The sequence below is a fragment of the Ipomoea nil genome, unplaced genomic scaffold (genome assembly GCF_001879475.1).
Source record: "Ipomoea nil cultivar Tokyo-kokei standard unplaced genomic scaffold, Asagao_1.1 scaffold2704, whole genome shotgun sequence".
Lineage (NCBI taxonomy): Eukaryota > Viridiplantae > Streptophyta > Magnoliopsida > Solanales > Convolvulaceae > Ipomoea > Ipomoea nil.
Window position 1 is genome coordinate 2,209,512 of NW_017619132.1, and position 25,528 is coordinate 2,235,039.

Sequence of the window (25,528 nt, forward strand, 5' to 3'; positions counted from 1 at the left end):
GTATTAGCATCAGTAATAGGATCAGTTCAAACCAAGAAAGTTATCATTTTGAGCCAAAAAGTATTAGCGTCAGTAATCGGATAAGTTCAAACCAAGAAAGTTACCATTTTGAGCCAAAAAATATTAGCGTCAGTAACCAGAGAAAGTTACCATTTTGAGCCAAAAAGTATTAGCGTCAGTAACCAGAGAAAGTTACCATTTTGAGCAAAAAAGTAAGCCAAAAAGTATTAGCGTCAGTAATCAGAGAAAGTTACCATTTTGAGCAAAAAAGTATTAGCGTCAGTAATTGGATCAGTTCAAACCAAAAAAGTTACCATTTTGAGCCAAAAGGTATTAGCGTCAGAAATCGGATCAGTTCAAACCAAGAAAGTTAATATGCAACCGTAATGTCATAATATTGAATAAAATCAAATCAAATCTTAGCTTAATCGGTAGCTTGGTTGGTTTCTAGTGTTGAATTGTGAGCAAGAACACAAGATCATTCATAGTGCGAGTGTTACATTCAATGTGGTGAGTTCCTTATAAGCACCAGACACTAGTTCTTTCACCTAATGAACTGCTGAGTTATCATAATTTTACCATTCTACTATCTTATTGGGATGTGAGCGAGAAAATTTCACCTTTACAGAGTAAAACCTAAAGCAAAACCCAACAAATTGGCTAACACAGAAATGGACCCTAACAGAAGGTGTTTCATTCATTTACACAAATCATCATTACAAATATTGCAACATTCAAGAATTTGACTTGCACGTCAGTGGTGGGGGGAAATCCAGCTCCCTGGATATGCTGTGGTTATCAATGCACAGAGCTTACAGATTACAATACTACCTACATTATTATTATACATATTCATGAAACAGTGAGCATCTAAAACAAAAAACCTAAAGCACCCTGCAGTCTTAACAGATATATGATACACTTCGCTGAAGCCAAGAATCTTGATAAGAGATTGCCATATTCTTCGTCACTGCTGACATGGTGGGATCTGCACATTAATCACAACAGTCATCATGGATGATGTGAGATGAGCATCCATAAAGCACACTACAACTGACTAGCCAATGAAGACATGAGTTTAGTTTTCCTAAACTACATGAGATTTGGGAGCCGTTTATCCAGATATTACCATTGACTATTTCATTACCGAAATTCAAGATGGCAATGCTATAAAACGCATTTTAATCATCAGTGTTTCTGCAAAATCATGATGACCATGTTTTAAAGGAAAAATAGGCAAGGATAACATAACCACTTCCACATCACAAGTTCTAAAAAATTCCATTTACAAAGAAGATATAAAGAGGCTTAGAGAAATTGCAGTTGCAAACACTAGGGACACAATAAAGAGACCACCTGGTCAAAAATATAAAGATTACTGTAGTAAGCAGCAAAGTCAGACCAAAATTGTTTATTTTATTAATAACCAATCTCATTTCAGTTGCAAATGAACCCCATTAAATTTAAACAACTGTCATCTTACCTGGGAAACCAGTTCAACTCCTTGGTGAATGTTCTGTATCAGACCCACCTTCTGAAGAGCTTTCACTATGAGAATCTGTTGCAATAAAAGATGAAACAAATTAAAAAATGAGGCAGAATAGTTGAACATATAGTAACCTGTAACCACAATGATAAAAGAAAAAGATTATATGAATACCACTTGATGAAGATCCTGAATCGGTACTAGAGCTGCTTGATTTAGCTGCATTATTCTCTAGCTTTTCCTCTTCAGCAGGAGCAGAAGAAATGTCCTTTCCTTCTGCTTATATACAGACTAAGTCAGCAAGCATCACATGAAAAAAAAAATATTTATATGTAGTCCTAGACAAGGGTAAGCTTCACAATCCACAAAACCATACAGATATAAAGACTTCATTTTCCACATCTAGTAGGTAGTCTTAACTAAAGCAAGTTATTACCTGCTTTGCTTTCTGTTGGAGTTCTGTTTAGAGCTTCAGTTGTAGTTTCTACCACAACTGGGGGATTTTTCTGCAGACATAGCAAGAAAGAGGTTATGCAACTAAAATATGTGTGTGTGGATAGAGAGATAATATACAGGTCAATAGTTTACCTTCTCCCGAACATTCTGTTCAATTTCCTTTATAGGTTGAGTGGCAAGTTCTGGATTTTCAGCTTTTCTTTTGTTCTTGCTCAAACTCTTCTTGTAGTTAGTTACAAACCTATCGAGCTCCCAAAGCGTTTCTGTATCAACACTATCAATATCCACTTCAATCTCATCATCATGTTGGGAGAGAGAAGAGTTCCTCTTTTTTATAATTTGCACTACATTCTCAAGCTTTTCAGAAGGTAAATTTTGTAGGTTCATGCTAAGTTTTTGCTTTTCATCATATGTCATATCCCTTTTATTGGGATCTTTTGCCTTTGGCTTCTTTGGGGCAGGGGTTCTCCCTGGGGGATTCATGGGTTTCGATTTTGGATCTGTGGGGAGGGTCATGGATTCAGACCTGCCGAATTTTTTTCTCATTTCAGGGTTTGGCAATTTAGGACCCTTCCGAGATGTAGGAGTAGGTAAACCCACATCATAATCCACTGCAAGTCTCAACTCCCGCATATAATCAGCCTCTATAGCAGGCCATTTGTTTTCAAATATCTGCAAGAGCTGCTCAGCCATTACATAAACATCTTGCCCCTTTGGATTATACGTCATAGCATTCTGAAATGTAAGTCTCACATCCTCTGCAAATTCTCTAGGAGATTTATACCGATTACTATCCAGCCTAGATTTCACCGTACCAAGATCCATTGGATGCTTAATGATGTCAAAATAGTCATGTAAACCAAGACCAGCAGTATCAACCGGTTTGTTAAACACCCAGGCATGCTTATGCTTCATTAGTCTTTCCAGTAATGCACAACAATTCTTGAACACTTGATTTGAGGACTTTCCCAACCCAAAACTATGTCCTGATTCCACCCCTCCCACTTTTTTCACATTTGATTTTGTTTTTTTGTTACTTTCCACAGGTGGAATCTTATCTTTTGCAAGCAAAAAATCTGAATTTCGATAGAACTGGTTTGCCTTTGGTGTCCTCTTCTCTTTCTCTGCATTATCACTTACACCATGACTGTTCTCCAACACCGACACACTCAACTGATGCAAAGGCCGTTCACGGGGTGTGACTGTTGTCGCTGCCTCAGCTGGCACCTTTTTAGCCCCTCCAGCTTTGTCAATGATGTGATCATTCTTTTGTATCTCTTTTGTCTCAATATTCTTCACCAAACTCCTAATCGTGTCCAACTCACTCTGCAACTTCCTCCTCAATTCTCGCATCTCCTGCTTTGATTTCATTGACAAGCTAATCGTAACCCTATTTTCTTGTCTTGGAAATCCAAGCTTCCCCCCTTCATTACCACCTGGTACTCCCCGACTGCCCAAAGGCGCAGCCAATGCACGATTAAGACTCGAAGAACTCTCCAAGGCTGCATTAGGAAGGGAATTAACCAGAGGTTGAGACCATTCATCATCTTCTTCAGTTTGGCCTTGAGCTTGCAGCTCTTGTGTCGGATTACTATTATAGCTTTTTAACCCTTTAAATGACTTCCTTGTATACACTTTGTCGCCCAATTTCGGCTTCTCTTTCGACCCTTCATGTCCTCCACTCCCACCACCCAACATCATTTCTCACACATTCAACTCCAAAACCCTAATTAAGTCATTTCGAAAGATTGAAATATTAATATGCATACATAAAACGAAGAAATATATCTTCCATCTCAACAAACAGCGCCAAAACACACGCTAATCACCTTCTGAGGTGTTGATATATGCATATATGATCTATAATCCATGAAATCGACACCGAGATGCTTAGATACATAACTAGGGTTTACGGTAAATTAGAACTATGAAACGTACCTTTTCCGTAGAACGCCTTCTCTCTCTAAACTTCACTCTCCGTGTTCGATCCGGTGCTCTGCATTTACGATTCATGCCTCCCAATCCTCTTTTAGATGAGCCCGTAATCGGCAGAGAATCAAAGGCAGCGATGAAGAGAGGAGGGCGAAAATCGACGCGAGTGAACCGGGCGTGCAAAGCACGGAGAGATGGAGGGCTGGGATTTTTCCTCTGCGGTAGTGGAGAGAGCATCAACGGCTGAGATTTCGCTGTTGTTGGTAGTTGACGATTCAAGTTTGGCTCTTTCTATGCTGGCCCACGCGTTGAGGGTGGCGCGTTCTTTACAGATACAGCTTGTGGATTCGTGGTCCTCTCCCCCGTTCCTTCTTAATTTCGAGTCCGCTGATAGTGAGTAGTGATTGGGTTGGGTTGGACTGGGCTGGGCTTTCCCAACCAAGCCCATTATAAGTAGTTTGGGTTAATAGAAATTTGAAAATACTTCATATAGGCCCATGTTGAAACCAACCAATTGTTATATCGTGTACCAGGGCCCACAATGCATTGTGTGCCTAAAAAATTTCATGTTTTGCATGTACATAATCGTGTACCAGGGCCCACAATGTTTTGCATGTACATAAACTCCTAACATAATACACATAATCTTAGCATAATACATAATACACATAAACTCTTAAGATAATACATATAAACTCTTAACATAATATACATGAACTCTTAACATAATATACATAAACTCTTAACATAATACACATAACCTCTTATGGCGCACAGTACATTGTGCACCTTGGTGCACGATATAATTTGTCGAAACCAACGGCAAATTATTCCGTGGACCTGAGTTCATGGTATAATTGCTCGAAACCAACGCATAGTAGACTTGTAGTATTGACTATTGGGACTTATAAGGTATGGATAAGATGACGCAACTCTCTAGTCTTGAAAAATGGAATGAGATATGAGATATCCAACAAAATGCGGGATTAGACTAGGAAACACCATTTTGACAATAAAATTATTACAAGAGAATGTTAGTAAATCAATTACATATAAAAATTTGATTTTGATTTACAAGAAAGCTTTGGTGAAGCCTTCCTATGACCCTAACCAGCAAAGAAGTGGTTTAAATAACTAAAAAGGCTTCACCTAAGTTGTGATCCTAGTTAGTAAAGAATTAACTAAAACCCAAAAGGCTTCACTGACTTGCTGCCCTAATCGATAAAGGACCAATCCAAACTGAAAAAAGCACTTAAAATCTTGTAATTACAAAACTAACTGTCCAATCAATGGAGTTACATCACATATAAAATTTTGATTAATTTATGAGATTGGGTCTTAAGATATTACACTTAAGTAGGGAGTATTCAAATATTTTTGTTGTGTTGAAGACTTGAAGTCACTATCCAAGAGAGGACAGAATGATTCTGCCTGCCATCATGTTATATTATCTAAATATAGAGATTTTGTCTTATACCATTAAGTTAATGCACTTTATTAGCCCGTACAACCTTTAAGACTTTGAATGCATTTTACTATAAATATAATCAGAAGATTATGAAATGGAAAATGATTTCATGCATCTCATCACCACTCATCAATATATATACAGTTCCTATAACATCTTATCTACTTTGTATGTATCACTTTCATATGTGATGCAAAACAAAGAAAAATGAGAATCGAACATGAAACCTTAAACTCATGAAAATGCATGCATGAACTATAAACTGCTCAACATTAAGTCATCTGATCTGCAGGTTGCATAAATTAAACCATGCATACACATTAATGAATGCCTATGGCTACGATGTTTAATTAGTAGCCATTTTTGTTGAGACGGGACACATCCTTCGAGTGTTCTAATGATGTATCGGGTCAGGTCCCCCGGGACTGTTTCGCATGAGTGTATACAAGCTTCCATTTCTGCCATCATCTCCTCCTTCAACAGCTTTCGATCTTTGGAAAAGGGCTCGAAAAGGCGCTGTGAGGCGTTTTTCCAGCTGAGAATGCTGTAGAGGCCGGGGTTGAGATCCTGGCAGCAATATCAGCAGCACAATCAGGCCTAAACAGAAGTTCCCAGAAGACATTTTTACTTGTTTGAATCAAGATAATGGTGAAATCTGATGATCTGCAGCTCTCTAGGACCTGAAATGCAGGTATTTATAGGCAGTTTCCCTTCAGCTTTTCGTGCTGAAACTAGTGGGAGGGTGGTGGCTTTTTGAGCGCACACAACACTGTTGTTGTTTTGTTATATATATGGTTACACTTTCAACATGGCTATTTATCAATTTGAAAAAAAAAAATAAAAAATTCAGCCCAATGGACATCCGATATCCCCATCAATGTGAGACTAATCCCACATGCTTGTAGAGTTTAACTCTTACTTGAGAAAGGCCTGGCCGAGAACTTTTAAACGTCACGTACTCTTTTGACTTTGCAGTTGCATTAGCAGTTCGCTTATCAACTGTTCCAAACTGGTGTCTGGGTTAAACTCGGTCTTACTTGGGAAAGGCTTGGCCCATAACCTTTTAACATACATTACATACTCTTATATATAGTTTTGAACAGTTGCATTAACAGTTCGCTTATCAACTACTCGAAATCGGTGTTTGGGTTAGTTTTAATTCATATTAATGTTTGAAGGTGAGTGTGCCAACTCAGCTGGTTTGTCCTTGTTAATAATAAAGCTCTGATCTCTTTTAGAACTTTCCCCTTCTGAATCCATGAAGGGTCACAATCTGTCAAGTGGCCTTTTCTTTGATGACCTTAAACAAATCACATAAATCCAAGGTTGTCATGTCCGCATTCTCTTTTTCACCACTCCTGTCAGCAATCAATCTTATAGTTCTGTCAACTCCATATTCTCAGTAAGCTTCCTTCATCCTCAATGATTTCAACTTTGAAGCATATATATGATAAAACTACTCAAGAATTCATGGCACCTCAAGAAACAATATCAGAACCTATTATAGGATTGCCAACTTCACAGATCTTGACCTCTGAAATCTGGTTTTAATGATGTATAAGCTCTGTACCTGTTCATGCTCCTTTTGAGACTATCATATACATAAAGAATTAAAGATTCTAAGTGGGAATAGCACTGGAATGAATATTCTTGGAGTGGAGTGATCCTTAATCCCAGAATTTTATCTATTATGGATAATTCCAGTCAAGTTGGTCGAGTTGTTAACTTGATAATCACAAAATTATAAGTTCAACTTCCAGGGTTAGTTATTGACAATTTAGGTTGATTTACCTCCTTCTTATGATCCTTTGTCGGCTAAGGTCATAAAATTTTTCAAGGCATACCCTCGCAGAGATAGTGATTGCGGGTTTTTCTCGTTAGTCAAAAACAATAAGAAAGTGCTGGGAAGACCAGATTTAATCATTGTCTTCTTGCCAAAAAACAATCAAGAAATGATAGCTAATTTAATGCACACTTTCATTGATACATGGAATCCCTTTTCTGGGTTCTTTGATAGAGCCAATGGAATGTCAATACTCAATAGAGAATTGATGACCAAAAACTTTACCTAATTACATCACTAAGCTTCATTGTTAGTTAAACCTTTTGGCTCAGGACCACAACAACTGAATGTAAACAAAGAAAACAGAATATGAAAAGGATAAGAACATCTTATATCTTTATTCACAAGTATGTGCTATATCTTTCCTAAAGAGCATTACTAATAAACAGATTAAAAGAAAAATTCAACTAAAATTTATTCTAAAGTTGAAATCTGCCAGGTCCAGTAACCAGCGCAGTTTGAAGAACAGAATTTCAGAATATATGCTTAGCTGAGGCAAATGGCAAGCAGCATATATAAACAGTATCAAGATTTGCAGCAATTAATACCCAGAAAGAATTTGTTTTGAATTTGACAGATTGGGAAAATACCCAGAATTTGTTTTGAATTTGACAGATTGGGAAAATACCCAGAAAGAATCTAATCTAATACAGTACATTTCTGCTATTGTAAGTCTCAACTACATTACAAAATTAAAGTATACAACCAAAAAAGTAGCTGAGAAGTGCCAACTATCTGAAGTGCATCCTCAACATCTTGGATGAACTCTGGGGCAAGAAATCAGAATCATTCTCACTGGTTTTGGCCGCTTTTCGCTTTCGGGTATTAAAAGAAGCTGCAGGAGGGAGAAGAGGGGATTGGAGTGGAGTGTTGAAAAGGTGAGTAATGTCTCTGAGAGGCCTCCTGGGAATCCTCTTCTTGAAAAGCTTGGTTTTTGAAGGCTTTGGGATGAACTTTTCTGCAGATAATGGTGGGATGTTCTCTTTGTTATCGTGCTCAACAATGGCGGCTGCTGCTACCTCCATGGCAGATTAAAGATTGGAGAGATCGAATCGAGGAAGAACTGGGAATGAAGTGATGAGTGGTTTCTGGGAAAGTTTGGGTCAGCCATTTTTATAGGTTATGAAAGGATTTTGGAGGGATGGGTTTGAGTTTTTCAAGTTTTGCTGAAAAAAGTGTAATTTTAGTCTGATGGATTCTTGAAATTCTGAGGATTCGATTTTAGTTTTGGCTGCTGAATTTTTTGTTTGGGAAGTCGAAATAAATTTCAAATTTTGGAGGGTAATCAAATGGGAAAACAAATGCGAAAACCGTAAACCGCCAAACAGGAATTTGGCACCTCGAAATTTCCGAAACTCACACGTCACCTGAGGAGGAGAGGAGGGAAAGCCTTCTGAGTTTTGGGTTTTTACTAGACTTTGAAATTTTGGCTCCTTAAATTAATAAGAGCCTTTTTATATTTTAGACTTAATATCTGATTTGATCCTTCGACTGTTAAAATTTTATCATTTTAATCTTCGACTTCTAAACTTGCTTAATTTCATCTATAATTATGTAATTATTAACTAAAATGGTTATCAGTCAAGATTATTTTAATTTGGACCAACGACATTTTTAAGTAAAAATTACATAATTGAAATAAAATTAAGCAACTTTTAAATTTGAGGACCAAAATTATAAAATCCTAATAATCGATGGACCAAATTAAGTCTTAACTCAATTGTTTATTATGGAAGAAATTTTAATTCCCTCACATCATTTTTAAAAATAAAAGTAATGTATTCAATTCATTTTTTTTGTGGGTAAAACATTAAAAATTCACTCTAGTTTGGTAACTAGTAACCACCTAGTAACTAGTAAAGGGTATAATTGATTTGAGTCGAATCTGAATTGTCAAATTGAATGCAATTTAAAACATTATAAATAATAATGGCTTGAGCGAGAACTTAACTTGACTCAAAATTGAGCTATTTGATCATAATTCAAATAAGTCCATTAACTTTTTTGTTTACACAAAAATTGTAATAACAAACTGTGAGATTTAAATATACAGAGTATAATCTACGAGAAACTTAACTCATAGTAGTGGAAGTGTAACTCATAGTAGCGGAAGCGAAAGTACTGTAAATCTCCAGTCATGATATCCTGTTGTGTTGCCTCTTGAACAGTAGATCTGCAGAATCTGCACAATAGGGTTGATATCCTGTTGTGTTGCCTCTTGAACAGTAAATTTATAGAATCTGCCGTTTTGTCTTCCTAGTATCCGTATTCTGCAAAATTCCCTAGTCCTTTTGTCTCCCTAGTATCCGTATTCTGCAAAATTCCCTAGTATCCGTATTCTGCAAAATTAGCCGTTTTGTCTCCCTATTCTGCAAAATAGAATAGGGATGGTGTATTGGTATTTTCTGAACAGTATGAGTATCATAACTTAATGCTATATAATGAATGTGTCTTGTATCCCATCAATAGAGGGTTTATATAGGCATATGGGTGGAATACAGACTTAACCTAATGTCCAATCCAACCAATTATTTAATGGGCCTAGTCCACTTGCACCACATAATTAAGGCCCATATGGAAAAGTCTTACACAAACGTTATAGAGTTAAATATCATTCTTCTAAAAGGCTGAACCCCAACCCTAAAGCCCCCCCACACCCCGACCCGACAGAGCAAAGCAATATTACGTCTAGATTGTAATAATCATGTATTATATACATTATAAATACATACATACACACACACAATTAATCAGACTCGCGAGTTGATATAACTTAAGTGTTAAAATGCTTAAATTTGGCCCGATTCGTCACTTAAACTGCAAGAAGTAATTTAGTTCAATAATAACCAAATCAAATTCAAATATCCTCATAATCGAATTCAAGTAACTTAAGTCGCTTATTGTAAGTTGATGACCTAAAGCCTAGAGAATAAGAGTTGCCCTATGGACATTGGTTTAGTGAATTTCTTAGGGTGATGGTTTGATTCATGCCACAAATATTTATAATTTGGATTAAGTATATAGTTTGGTATTGACTCTTAAAATTATATTTTTTCAATTTATTTTCTAATGGTTATGAAAAATGGGTTTACGTGGTTCAAACTATAGTCAAGCGAAGTTGGAAAACATTTGTTTTAACAACCAAAACAAAAAAACAAAAAAACAAAAAAAAAAAAAAAACAAAACAAAACAAAACAAAAACTAACAAACAAAGAGAATGCAAATTATACTGTGCAGGTTGCAAAACGACACCGTTTTATTATGATGGAGTAACGGTGCCATTAGTGGCACCGTTTAACTCCACCAGTCAAACAATTGTTTTTTACAAAAACTCAAATCGACGTGTAATTATGAATATATAGTTATGAAGTTATGGATATATAGTTATGAAGTTATTAATGTGTAGTTATGCAATTATGGATATAGTTCTCTGTGAGCAAACACTTTAAGAATTCTGAATATGTAGTTATGTAATTATGAATGTCTAGTTGTGAAATTATGAATATATGGATATGAAATTATGAATGTGTAGTTATTATTTATGAATGTACTGTCAAATTATGAATATATAGTTATGTAATTCTGAATATATAGTTATAAAATTATGATATATCCTACTGTTTGAATACAAAAGGAAACGCCTAACGCCGTTAACAACAATCTGAACGAGATTTTTTTTTTAATGAAACAGCGTCGTTTTGCAACGTGTGCACCATGCAGTTGCACAGCATAACGATTGCAAAGAGAATATAGGGAGCTAAGTTGTATATATGGGCCAATAGGTGTAGGCCTCAGGCCCAACTCCATTACAACTTTACAAGTGGTGAGAATAAAGGATAGGAAAATATTGAAAAAAGGGAATTGGGAAAAGAGAGAAAAAGAAAGATGCAGTGGGAGGGGAGGGAACAAATTGATCTGTATTGAAAGGGAGAGCCCCAACATGCTTCAAATCTTCATGTTTCACTATAATGTCTTCTAGCTGCTGCCACTCTGCACATTAATTATATCCCTTTTTACCTAGCTATTGCACCAATCATTATGATCCACATAACTTGAATCATACTATCAAATTATTTACGTTCAGTATACAAATAATGTATTTTTAATATATTAAAAATGTATATTATATTCAGAGAAAATACATTATTTTATATAATATACATTCAGTACATGAATAATGTATTTGTAATATATTAAAAATGTAATTTTTGTTATGGTCCACACAACACTATGTAGACCATGATCCACACAATAATTTGCCCTAGTATATAGTAACATGCACAATCATTTCTTAAACCCAAGAGAATATATATATATATATATATATTATGGGACAACATAGTCGAGTTGATCTAACAATTTTTATTTATTATTTTTTCTTTGAAAGGTAACGATTGATTTGATAACAATAGAATTTCAAGTTAAAATTTTATGTGGGAGCTATTTGTTAGTATTCTCAATTTGAATTCGTTATTACAATAATGAGATAATAATAATATAAAATATCAAATATGTCACTAAACTTATAGCTTATGTACAATTAAATTGTTGAATTTAAAACATGTGCAATTGAATCATTCAAACAATCAATATATGTACAATTTAGATGTAATTTGAGTTAAAAACATTTCAATCTATCTTCCCAACTAGCACAATATAGGAATGATAAATTAAACTATTAGTACATACATACCATGCAAGTAACGTTACTATATTTTATTGGAAAAAAAAATTGCACATATGTTACATGTTCGATCGTTCAATTGGATACATTTTAAATTTAGTGCCATAATTATACAAATTGTAACTATATTGATTTCTTTGCCCTTCTTTTTTTCAACATGACAGTTACAACATACAAAATTGGAATATATTTTTTTTTAATGGAAAAGAAATCAAAATTTAGAGTTTGAACTTTTATATTGATGTGATAGGTTATGGGAAAGCTTTATTGTATAAGATTTTGATCACGACTGGACTATAAATTATATTTATCAAAACTGACAGGACAAATACTAAAAAAAATTATTTGAAAGATAATAATACTAAAAAAGGGTGAAAAAAAACTCAGTCAAAAGTTATAAAAAATACCCTATACTTTAATAGAGAATTTTTTGCACTTTTAGTCCCACGACTATAGTGGCGCTGGCAGAATTGATCCACGACTTTTGAACCTTGTAATTTTAGTCCACGACTATTGATTTTTTTGCAAAAATGGTCCTTCCGGCCACTTTTCCGTCAAAATTTCACCGGAAAAAAAAATTCTCTATTTTTATCCGGGTTAAAATTGACATTTTACTTATCTCAAAAAATTAAAAGAAAAAAATTGATATTTGACTACATACAATATTACTGGGCTACATACTACTGTCCCAGGCGGCGGAGTACATGTACCACTCTAATGCTGCTGCCGGATAACCCAACTAGCCCGGGGAACGCCACGGCCGCTCCACCGCTTACTGACAGCCCTGCCTGTTCCAGGAACTCCGCCGCCTGGGGCAGTAGTATGTAGCCCAGTAATATTGTATGTAGTCAAATATTAATTTTTTTTAAATTTTTTGAGATAAGTAAAATGTCAATTTTAACCCGACTAAAAATGAAGATTTTTTTTTTCCGGTGAAATTTTGACGGAAAAGTGGCCGGAAGGACCATTTTTACAAAAAAAATTAATAGTCGTGGACTAAAATTGCAAGGTTCAAAAGTCGTGGATCAATTCTGCCAGTGCCACTATAGTCATGGGACTAAAAGTGTAAAAAACTCCTTTAATAGATTGTGGTGATTTGTTCTTCTAGTGATTGTTAGGTAAGACTGATTTTATTCAAATGTAATCATTTTATTCAAATTTGAACATTTAGAGTGCTAAAATGTTCATAAAAACATCTTTAACTTTTAACTCTGTCTTATTTTTTGTTTGACAAATGACTAAGGAGTGTTTGGTAAATAACTATTAGTTGATTGAGTTCGTGGCTTTGACTGACAATTTATATCCTACACCACGGCGCGAGTTGCACTATGCGCCCAGATGCAAAACGACGTCGTTTTAATTATTTTTTTTTTTGGAATTTCCCGCCCCAGTGAATGGCAGTAGTTTTTTCTTTAAAAAAAAAAACCGCTGTTCAAGAATGTACATAATGTTATACTAGAATACACATAATGTTATACATGAATGTACATAATTATATAACAAAATATACATACTCTTTTTAAAAGATAATACACATAATCTAACATAATACATAATAAACATAAAACTTTTAACATAATACACATCAACTCTTAACATAATACACACAAATTTTCTGATTCGGATGTACATAATTGTATAAAAAATACACATAACTGTATGAACCAATACACATAACGTTGTGAACAAATACACATAACGTTGTGAACAAATACACATAACGTTGTGAACAAATACACATAATCTCAGCAACTTCCTACCGCGCCTCCCAACACTACCCCAAAACGACGTCGTTTTGGGAGGCGCGCGGCGCACAGTGCTATGTGCGCCGTGGTGTAGGATATAACGATTGGGCTTTGACTAGTTGATAGCATTAGCTGATTGTAAAAAAATGATTGGTAAGTTAGCTGTTAACTCTAGCTGATTACACACAAAATGACTTTTTCAAAAAGCTTATCAAAGTAGTTTTTTAAATTTTAGCATTTTAGAGCAATAAGTTGTTACAAAAAGTCAATTAATAAAACACTCATATTGATTATTTGACAAATTCAAACAGTTAACAATGATCAAATACGTCAAAATTGATTGATAAGTTAATTATATTACCGAAGAGAGCCTAAAATTGCCACAATAATACGGAAATGTTACAGATTTTGCCACTTTTAATGATTCAATGAACCAAAATACTAATAAAGAGTTTTAAAAAATATATACTCTCTCTCTCTATATATATATATATACACACACACAAATGTAATGTTGTTGAAGTATAATTTATAATATAATATAACTTGCATTAATGTGTCAATACTACTAACAAATAGCAGCCAGTGCAAGTTGTTGTAAAGAAGACAGTGACTAGTTGGCATTTTCTAGTTGCAGTCTTTGCCATTAATTGCAACCAAACAATTTATTTCAATATTTTCTAATTTAAATTATTTTTCTTTTTTTTTAAATCCGCTATTCAATCTGATCTCTTCTGTATGTATATATGCTTTATTTAAAATTTGAGTGGACATTTAGATGATATTGATCTGCTTCAATTCTTTTCACACTTCCCACAAAAAGGATATTTTGAATCTGTTAGGCAATTGTCAGGCTCAGTAGATTCCTGCTAGGGTTTGCACGGTTTGGTGAAAAATCGAATAAGCAAATAAGCAATATATATAGTTGATTAATTTTCTTTTATGTCGATATTAATAAGAACAAGAAATTAACAATAATAATGACAGAAATGATAAATAAGACAAGATTTACGTGGTTCGACAATATATCTAAGTTCAAGGGAGTAAAACTTTTCTTTTATTAATACAGCCCTCAGAGATACAAGCAACATATTTATAGTCATCTAATTCCTGTACAATAAGTCTATCCGTTTTACTCCCCACCCTCACCCCCAATAAAAACACAAACACAATATATGGCATCCTGTTTACAACAACGATGGAGAAATAGAATCTGGAAATTAAATGGGATGAGATCAAGACTATGAAGGAATGAAAAAGAAAGGCGCAGTGTTGTTGTCAACTCTTATATATGTAGCCAATGGTGGGTGGGAATAAGCCCAATCATTTTCGCCTAATTAATTCACACCATGCTTTGTCTTCCCCGGCCAGATTTTGCGATTCGATATGCCAAAACTCATTGACTCTATTACAATGTAATATCTGTTCATACATAATTTCTCGACTTATTGAAGCAGTCCTCGATCACAAGGGCTTTGGCCTAACTACCCTATCTATTCAAAATATAATAGTCTAGCTGTTATCGTTCCCGTAACAAATTTAACTGCATTCTTAAGGCTTAAACTCAAAAAATCTAATTAAACTTTAAAAAACATGCGCATTTCATTAATACCTCAATAAAACTAGTGAAAGATGAATATGCTAATAACTTAATTGATCTTAATCGACTCAACACTTGTATTCTTGAATTTTTTTCTTGAACGTGTAATACTAATCTCGTTAAACTTGGCCAATAACTTTGAGTAATTACCCAAACACTAAGGCTCTGTTTGGCAGACCTAGCTGAAAAGCTATAAGCTAGGAGCTGAAAGCTAAAAAGCTATAAGCTCGGAGCTAAAAACTGAAGAGCTGTTAAGCTAGCTGTTATGATTGAAAGCGTTTGGTAAAATTAGCTTTTTGATAAGCTGATAAATGTAAAAAGACTAAAAATGACATCTTCATAAAATTTAAATTAGTTTGTTTACATATTAAAATTTAACATTTTATCTTTAAAAAATTAACATTTTGAAATAAAACTATTAGCATAATCATGATCTAACATCTCTTAATGAAATAGCAATATTGTTGCAAATCTCATAATAATAATAATAATAATAATAATAATAATAATAATAATAATAATAATAATAATAATAATAATAATAATAATTATGGTGAAAGTTGCAAATAAAGGAGAAGAGAAAAAGGTTTTAATTGGTAAGGGTAAATTATGTCATTTTTTTAAAAATAATAAGGATAAAGATGAAAAAAAAAAAAGTTAAGAAGCTAGGAGCTTATTTTGGGAACATTATCAAACAAAGCTTATAGTTTATTATTAATTTAAAATAAGTTATAAGCTTTGCCAAACAGGGCCTAAGTAGTATTCAATTATGATATATGCACAAAAAGCTCCTAATTAATAATTATTTCTCAATCTCATTTATGCTTAACAAATTTATTTCGTTTCTCTCCAAATCAAAAATATTATGGACCAAATACATACTATACCATCTGATAATAACTCATGACATGTATGTGCCTTTATTCTCATATTAATTGGTTACCTATAAATTGATACACAATATAAACACTTGATGAAAATAATATTACTCATACTAAAAGATAAATTCAATTGTTGTTAACACTGATCGCTCCACTAAGGCTCAAATCTGTAACCTCCCTTTGAGAGAGTCACTTCGTGTCATTAACATAAAATCTAATTTTTTTTGTTCATCAATTCATAATTTCACTTCCATCGAGAATCAAAATTCTTCAATATTATATATATCTTAGTAGGACCAATTTTAAGATTTATCATATATATGTGTGTGTGGGGTCAATTGACCCCACTATTTGACACATAGCTTTGCCATTGTTACTGTGGTTTACCTCTTTTGTATGGTTTGTGAGTTATTATATAGGAACAAGCTAGGTTTACTCAGTGCACATGTCGTGTGGCATTCTAACCCTTCTTAATGCAGTTTACATCTCATGTGTCCATGATTTACAGATTATTACACAAAAAAACATTACAGGAATTACATATACACGCCTCAAATAGTGGTGGCAGGTTTCTGACTTCACCCAACATTATTTTTGCTCTCTAGGAGGGAAAAAAAAAACACCCAACATTCCACATGTTGGAAGATGATTGGATGGGCGGCACACATGATATATCAAGAATTGAAGATGTGAAATAAAAGGGTGGGAATTGAAAAAGAAGAAAAAAGGGAAGAGTGGAAACTAATGCAAAATAATTGAATGAAAATGAAAGAAAGAGGGAGTCTTTATCATATCATCATCACAATAGGAATAAAGGAACATATATCCATTCTATCTTTTTGGTAAGGCAGCAGCAGCTGCAAGCAGCCTACTACCTTTAACTAACCCACTCCTTGTCCTTTGGAGCTTATTGTGACCAATACTCCATCACATCATTTCATATCATGCTTCCTTCTTCTCCTCTTATTATCTTCTTTTACTATCATTCCTCCATTTCTATGCACGCCTTAGCTTTGCCGCCCATTTCCTCTCATTCTACTTTGCAATCTCACTTCATTCACTATTCAATTCAACCCGGCACGGTGTTGGGAAGATGTCGAGATATTATGGTTGAAAATTTGTCAAATTTTAACCCCTCAAAAAGTTAATCGAGATTTAGAGAATTTTTCAACTTTTTTGACTATTATTAATAAAAACCCAAATTTCTGAATGGAAGTAGTGATTGGATATCCTATACTTTTCAGTAGGGCAGAGAAAGATAGAGATAGACTATATTGCGTGTACAAAACTCGTTCTAATAAATACTGAGAGTTATTAAAATTTGGAGATACCTTTTGATTAAGTTGAAAATTAACAAATTCGTGTCATCTCATCTATACAAATGAACTTTTGACTCGACTTGATAGTCAACACAAATTGTCTTGAGCCAATCAAGATCAACCATGTATATAAAATCTCACCTAGTCTCTTCTTCACAATTGAGCCTTGGAGGACCAATCATATTACTCCGTACTAAATTAAACAATTTTTTGTATATTTTAAGTGAGTATAATTGTTAAAAAAAACTTGTTGCCTTCGTATTTAAATTATTAAATCAATATTGCTTTCATGATCAAAGTCTTAGCTTATCAATACGTCAAAAACTAGTAACAACTGTATAATTTTATTTATTTTTAATATTTAATTTGTATAGCAATCAACGCTATATTTTGATGGCATGATGATGCTCTAAACTTTCGCTCTACAATTGTAGTTAGGCAACCAATATAATTGAATCAAGATCATATTTAAACAGAAAAATAGAAATTCCTTGGTGATCATCACCCTTTGTATCGCTACTTTCCTACATGACCAAGTACCTAGGGTTTCAATTTAATTCGGATATAACGTGCAACCTTAATTACAGCTGACTTTTGGTTTTTAATTTTAATTTTTGTTTTTTTTGGGGGGTGGTGGTGTTAGAATAGATGTCTCACTACTCTAAGATATTAGGCAAATGTTGGCTTGGAATAAATTTTGATTTTGGATATGATGATTGTTTTTTTTTTTTTAGTATTATTGATTTTATTATAATATAATATGTGATATGTTCTATACTTTCTCAATTTATTACAGTTCAAAGAGTTAAGACCCTACCACTAGGGTTCAATCTTGTGACCTTCGGACCTTCCTTCAAGGGGAGCCACAGAGGTGATGATTGTTTTTTAGATATTAGGCAGTGGTTTTGATGCATCCACAGTTCTCACCTGGGGAGCCATCCGCATGTGAACTAGACCATATATATATATATATATATATATACACTGTTGCAAAAATCGCGCCTAGGCGCTAGGCGCCCGACTAGGCACTCTAGGCGCATGCCTAGGCGTTCTAGGCGGCCGCCTAGGCGCCCTAGGCGGTCCCAGGCGCCTAGCGATTTTTTCAACATTATATATATATATATATATGTGTGTGTGTGTGTGTGTGTGTGTGTGTGTGTGTATTCCCCTTATATTTTAACCCTTGGTTTTTTCTTGTAGTCTAACAATTTAGTTCATTTAATTTGATTGAGAAGCCGGGATGAGATAAGACACAAAGAGTGAATGGAAGCAGGCGTGGTGGTCGTTTCTTTTAGGGTAAAAGTGCAATATTATATTGAGTTTCAAAATGGGATTAGAAAAGTACATCTATTTATATATGTATATCAAAGAAGAAAAGCTGTTAGAAATCACTATCATGCTTCAATGAGGTTGGGTACGGTGTGCCTTAAGCCTTGGGACCTCCCCACACTACAACACTCATATATACTCCATCCATAGATGGAGAGTTCAATTCAGGTTAACCAATTTAAACTAAGTTAATATTTAGTCACACCGTTCCAAGTTCAGCATTCAATAGGAGTGACAGGTCTATTGAACTTAACTTCTAGTTTGAGCTAGACAATTATGAATAACTTAAGTTGGTTTATCACATTATGATTTTTGTAAGCTAAGCTAGGATCACAATGTGAGATTTACCTTAATGCATACACTCGAGTGTGGTGAGAACTAAGTGTGACGGTAAGTACTAAGTAGTAACCATGGTCGTAGGTACTTAGAAAGCATGGGAAAAATATGTGGTGGTCGGAGGGCTGGTTGGGTTCGTTAAAGCAGGTACGGTTGAGCTTCACGTGGTGACCTTGAGTTAGCCATGGTTAATTATATTAGATGAGCATGAGCTGGAAAATGGTATAATTTGCGTTGTTGGTGATAGAGATTGTTTGTCTTTTTTGCTTCTTTCGTTTTCAGGCGTGTAGTAGCTTTGAAGGGTACACACATGCAATTCAATTCAATTTTACAAAAAAACTTTAATTTTTTATTTAAAGAAAAAGAAAGTAGAAGATAGAATTTACCAATGCAGATTGATTGATTGATTGAAGCATACAGAGAATCACGGAAATATTGAATTTTAATTCGAATATTTTTACATAGAATTTTACCAATACAGACTGACTTATTGATTGAAGTATTAAGAGAATCACGAAAAGATTGAACTCTAACCTCGGAAATTTTCAGTTTTCACCTTATCATTACTTATAAAATGTGAAATCTTTCTCCATAAAAGTTTCGAGTTCGACGGCCCGACACAATAAGATTGTCAATGGATAAATCGTGCTGATTTAACAAATTATTAATTATGTGAGTATCAATGACGACAGGTGTCCACAAAATTATAAGTCACCCTTATAAAAAGGTATAGTAAAATTCTGACATTGAACTATTAAGGCTCCATACGTACTAGTCCTTGCTCACAACGTGTCATCCAAAAATAAAGTCTAATTAAGTTACTTGTGTGGGACCAAACATTTTAACCCTGCCTTCAAATTTGTATAAATGAAGTATATAGCAACATAAATATGTCTTAATTTATAAGAATTTAAGAGTATGTATTTGTACAATAACTTTTTTTTTAATTGGTTAACCAGTTAAATTGTACGACAAACTTAATCAAGAGAATTATGTATGGTGGTGTAAGTGAACATCCCAATCACTTACTATACCCCATGAAAGGCCACTGGGCATGCCATCATCCTCAGTTCAGTCATTCTCTTAGATCCAAGCTAAGAATTCATCCCTACTGTTCCATTCATAATTCTCTCTCTCTCTCTCTCATCCCCAGAACCTTTCTCAACCCTAGAAACAAAAACCTACCCAAACACTCCATATATATTCCCCAGCTCAACCTGTGTTTCTTGAGGTAGCTACTACACATACGTGGAAGAAAAAGAAAAAGAAAAAAGAAAAGAAAGGTCGATCTTGGATCTAGGTTTGTTCTTCAGTTTTCGAGGTTTTGAGACAAAATTATAATCTGGGTCTTGTTTTTATTTCGAGGAGTCTGGGATTTGGGAAAGGGAGTTTTCATTGGGGTACGAGATAAGAAGAAGATATCAGTACGCTGCAGACAGGGTTTTTTGGGATCAGTATCAGAAATCGCAGTTGCAGAATCATCAGAAGTTGCAGAAGGTAAAGAGAATTGTGTCATGAAATATTACCAAAGATTTCTCCAGACCCAAGAAAAAAGTGTGTTTTAGGAGCCCGGAGGTGAAGAAAAGGAAGGTTTTTTTTTTTTTTTTTTTTTTTTTGAAGATTATCGTGAATCTGGATAGCCAGTGGAGCCAAGAAACCCCCCAGATTTTCCCTCCGCAAAATCCCAGCTTCAAGAACATTAATCTGCAGAATCTTCAAGCTCTTTATCGTCAGCACCATGGAAACGCCGCCGTGAATAGCCTCGAGAAAACTGAAGATGCGAAGGGGAGCGGTGGGAAGAAAGCTGCGGGGATGAAGAGAGGCGGCGGCGGCGGTGGGGAGATAGTGCAAGTTGAAGGCGGCCATATTATCCGGTCTACCGGCCGGAAAGACCGGCACAGTAAAGTGTTCACCGCGAAAGGGCCACGTGACCGGCGAGTGCGGCTCTCGGCCCACACCGCCATTCAGTTCTACGACGTCCAGGACCGGCTCGGCTACGACCGGCCGAGCAAGGCGGTTGATTGGCTCATCAAGAAAGCCAAAAACGCCATAGATAAGCTCGCGGAGTTGCCGCCATGGAACCCCAATGATGACGCCAGCGTTATCCCGGCGAGCCATGAAGGTGGTGACGTGGCGGCAGGGTCTAGTACTGGGATTCCGTTGGAACAGAATTCCGATTCTTCCGCTCGGTATGAGTTTCCGTTTCAGAAGCATCTAGAAGCCGCGGGGAACGCGGCGGGAAGTTCGCCGTTTATTCTGCAGGAAGACGAAACGACGCAGTCCATAGCAGAAACCATGAAATCTTTCTTCCCGATGAACTCCGGGAGCTCTCTGATGAATTTTCAGAGCTACGGTCACGATATAATGCCGCCGAGAGCCTCAATCCAAACCGAAGATCTCGGCTTATCTCTTCACACCTTGCAAGACCATAGACGCCCGCCCTCCACCTCCCAGCTTTTCTCCGGCGCCTCAAATCCGGCGACCTTCGATGCTAATTTTTCGAGAATGGTTGGTTGGAACGGCGGCGGCGCCGGCGGTAATGGCGGAGAGAGCAGAGTTGGGTTCTTCTCGAACCATCCACACCACTCAATCCCGCCGCCGCAGGCGGCGGCGGTGTTCTCGCAAGGCGGAGCATTTTCTCAGAGGGAACCCCTTCAGTCCAACTACTCACACCTATTCCCTGCTTGGGAGGAGAGGGCCGCCATTTCCAATCCCCATTTCGCCGCAGAATTCCACGTTCCGGCGAGAATTCACGGCGAAGATGAACACGGCGGCATCAAACCATCCTCCCCTCATTCCAACTCTCACTACTGAATCCATTACACCATTATCATCTATCCTTCAGGTAAGAAAAACAGCTTAATCTCAACTCTTTGTTCATTTGTAATGATTTTGTTCAACATATTCATATGAATTTTTTCAGGACATTTATTGATTTTGGCCGGTGAAATTAAAGTTGTCTCCAAAGCCTTGATGATATTGACAACTCGATATGGTCTCCTGAGAAAGAAAAGACTACTGAATGGTTAGAGCTCAAGAATTCTATGTTGTAACATTAATTCTTGTTTGTTGCCATGTGATGATTTTATTTTTGTTTTTTGTTTGACTGCACCTTAGCTTCATAATGTTTCTTGACCTTATTTCATATTGTTCTTGTGTTTCAATTATTTGCCAAACTGCATTCAACTTTCTATTTCTATTTAGCATTCGCCAGAGCGAATTGAAAAACGAATTTTCTGTTTCAACTAAAGTTTTAAACTGAGCAAATTTAACTTTCCGCACTAAAGTTTTAAACTGAGCAAATTTAACTTTCCGTGAGCTATATTGTCTATTAAGTAACTTTAATTTATTTGAGACGATCATTTAACATGAACTTTAGCCAAAACACATCTTCAAATGACAACTCAGTTTTGCCATAAATCAAATAACATCACTATTGATTGCCAAAAGTATTCTTAGGATTTTTATTTTGGTTTCATTTTTTTTTTTTTTTGTGGATTTCTATGTTAGTTATTATGGTGGGTGAAAATAACTCATGCATGTGCTTCTGACTGTCGAGCCTAGCTGAATGTTAATTGTGGCTAAAATGTGGAGACTAGTACACTGAGGTAATGAATTATTTTCATTTTTAGGGTCTACTATCAAGGCATTTTTGGAGTTGGTCATAAGTATAGTTTTTGACATATTTGATACATAATTTTTTTTTCACATTTAATGTGTGACATTTTTTTTCAAGATCATATATGTTTGAACACTGTTACTTTTGGATAAAAAACATGTGATTTCAAATTGGAATATGTGATGCATTCTGACTATTTTTTAGTGACGATTTGATTAGATTGGCCAAATGGGAGAAAAAAATTAGAAGTATACACTAATTGTGAAAAAAAAAAAAAACTTATAATGACATGAATATGAAAGGAAAGAAAAATCTAATAGTTAATGTCATTCATCCTCAAGTTTCCATTGTTAGAGGACAACTAAATCAAAATTTGTTTGTGTGGGCACAAAAATTAAAATTTTGAATTGTCCATCCGTGATTGTTTATGCTAGTTTAAAAAAAAAAAAAAAAAGAAAAAAATCTAAAATTTTGATCATGTATGTGATGGAGAAGATGTGCTATATGTGCTTTGAGAATCATGATTGCAATCCCCTCCATTAATGACCAAAATATAGGGGGTTTGTCTTAATGATCTATAAGGCAGCAACACTGTACATATTGCCTGATTTGGAATGCTTTGGCATTGATGACTATAAATGGAAAGCAAACCATGTAATTTTTACTTTCGATTTTCGACTCTTATATGTTCACTTCTAGTTCTAAATTTAAAATTTTTAGATTACAAGAGAAACTCACAGTCACTACTTGAGGGTGCAAAAGGGAAATAAACTCCGCCTTGTGACCCTAGCCAGTAAAGAACAACAAAGAGGTAATCAGTCTAAGTTGTGTTGTTCAGCTTATAGCTGACTGGCTCAAACTTCTAAGTTGTCCAGCCCATAGTTGACCGACTCAAACTAAGAAATACTCAATAGGCCACTCCCATTAAGAATCGGACTTAAAATCTCGTGATTATATCAAATCAACTACCTGACCAACTTAGGTGGTTGGAGTGAAGTTGAGAACAAGTTATGAAGAACCAACCTCCATAATATAATATTCAACATTATCCTAAAACTGGGAATTACATACATATGCCCAAAGGGGCTAAAAGGCATATCACAGAGGGGAAAACTAAAGAGTTTGAAACAGGCTTTCCCATAACTGGACTTGACAAAAACTAGCAGATGATACATACACTACAATATTCTGGCACATAAAATGGATTCCATGGTGATCTGATCTTGAGAAAAATGCTACTTTTGCTCTCATCTTCGACATTACATACAAGGGGAGAAGAACACAGTCCACCAGCTTCATCTTCCTCGCAAAATGAATACAGATGCAAACAAGAAACATATCGTGATCAAATCCCACGTCCATCTGCCCGCTTTTATAGAACTGCTGGTATTTACATCCATTGCTGATGGCCCTAATCCCATATCTGTTGGTGTGCTAATCTTCCCATTACTTAGACTGCATAGAAGATGCACAGAAACTACTCAGATCCAAATCTAGAACAAATGATGCAATTCACTCGCAAAACTTAAATGAATCTGCATATAAACAGGCTACAAGTTCAGCTCCAAATCTAGAATTGAAGGATGCAATTCACTTGCAGAACTGAAATGGATCTGTATATAAACAGGCTGCAAGTTCTAGAGTCGGGCTATGCATATCTCGCATAGTCATCAAATATTCATATAGCAAGGAAAAATGCCAATGTTTTCAAGAACTCAACATCCATCTGCTTCAAACTACAATCCATTCAAGCTCTAAAGATTTGGAAGGATACATATTGGAAAACAACCTGTGCTTTTAATGTACTTCAATACATTCATTTCCATTAAAATAGGCAATCAAAAGCAGATATAATTTTCATTTTACATTTCAAACACCAGAACATTACAATAACATTAAGGAACAAAAGTAGCAACTTTAGGGACTACCCCAGCCAAGTTGGTCAAAATGTTAATTTGATAGCCATAATGTTATAAGTTTGGCCTATTGGTCTTGGTTTGAGCCGATCAGTTATGGGCAACCTACCCTCAGGTAGTACTACGGTTTCCTTCGACACTCAAAAGTAACAACTTTTATTCCAAACATTGAAAACTATCATTAATTTCTCAAGTAATCCTAATTATATATGGGGGATTCATCAAAGAAAAGTACTTAACTTATGATTTTAATGAACAAATATCTTCAAGCTAAGAATTTGTGGCAATTACCTTGATGGGAGCTTGCACTTGTTAAAGCCTGCAAAACCCAAAATTGGAACAAATATCGATTAAAATGAATAAATGGGTAATTAAAAGGCTAATCTTTATCGGCATTACTCACTAGGGTTCAGAGAAGTGAGAGCGGCGGTGTTCTGGAAATTACAGGCGTCCTCAGTCATGCCGTGTTTGATGAAGTAATCGTTGAAGGCAAACGACGCCGTCCTCTGGATGTCGGAGGCGTCGTAGCACGGGCCGCCGGGCTGGATGGGCCCACAGTCGGCACCGCCGGGTCCGCAGGCCCAATCGAGCGATGACTGGAGTGCAGCATCCTCCGCGTTGTTCTTGGCCACGCACCATAGCTCCACCCTCGATCCTCCGTTGCCTGCGGCGGAGCTGCCGCCTTGAGCGGCGCAGAGGGTAGATAGTAAGGAGAATAGAAGAGGGAAGGAGAAGATTGCCGGCATGTTTGGCGGAGATGAGAGAGTGTGTCTTTCTGAAGTTTGAGGGTTCAGGGGAGAGCCGTTAAGACGGACGGGGTTTATGTATTCGATATTACTCTCTGCAAATATGACCGTTAACTGTGTTGCTATTTGAAAATGTACATTGGCATGATTTTTTTGAGAATAACAATT

General features: G+C 35.6%; 3 protein-coding genes across 5 annotated transcripts; 1 reads left to right on the forward strand and 2 right to left on the reverse strand.

The window, feature by feature from the left end:
* Positions 1-672: 672 nt before the first annotated feature.
* Positions 673-4,210, reverse strand: LOC109155703 (transcription factor GTE4). 2 transcript variants are annotated; one of them, XM_019303324.1, is made up of 6 exons: positions 3,881-4,210; positions 2,075-3,668; positions 1,923-1,992; positions 1,661-1,765; positions 1,484-1,558; positions 673-988 (listed from the first exon to the last, which is right to left on the reverse strand). In XM_019303324.1, the coding sequence occupies exons 2-5, from the start codon at positions 3,641-3,643 to the stop codon at positions 1,497-1,499; spliced, it is 1,806 nt and encodes a 601-aa protein (XP_019158869.1). In that variant the 5' UTR covers positions 3,644-3,668; positions 3,881-4,210; the 3' UTR covers positions 673-988; positions 1,484-1,496. The 2 variants fall into 2 exon arrangements, with proteins under 2 accessions (XP_019158869.1, XP_019158870.1); XM_019303325.1 differs by having other exon boundaries at positions 1,661-1,762; positions 3,881-4,208.
* A 15,888-nt stretch (positions 4,211-20,098) lies between these two features.
* Positions 20,099-22,243, forward strand: LOC109156071 (transcription factor TCP4-like). 2 transcript variants are annotated; one of them, XM_019303880.1, is made up of 2 exons: positions 20,099-21,924; positions 22,036-22,243. In XM_019303880.1, the coding sequence occupies exon 1, from the start codon at positions 20,892-20,894 to the stop codon at positions 21,891-21,893; it is 1,002 nt and encodes a 333-aa protein (XP_019159425.1). In that variant the 5' UTR covers positions 20,099-20,891; the 3' UTR covers positions 21,894-21,924; positions 22,036-22,243. The 2 variants fall into 2 exon arrangements, with proteins under 2 accessions (XP_019159425.1, XP_019159423.1); XM_019303878.1 differs by having other exon boundaries at positions 22,003-22,241.
* A 1,379-nt stretch (positions 22,244-23,622) lies between these two features.
* Positions 23,623-25,433, reverse strand: LOC109156073 (PLASMODESMATA CALLOSE-BINDING PROTEIN 5-like). The gene is made up of 3 exons (XM_019303882.1): positions 25,018-25,433; positions 24,906-24,933; positions 23,623-24,153 (listed from the first exon to the last, which is right to left on the reverse strand). The coding sequence occupies exons 1-3, from the start codon at positions 25,358-25,360 to the stop codon at positions 23,994-23,996; spliced, it is 531 nt and encodes a 176-aa protein (XP_019159427.1). The 5' UTR covers positions 25,361-25,433; the 3' UTR covers positions 23,623-23,993.
* Between the last annotated feature and the right edge of the window lie 95 nt (positions 25,434-25,528).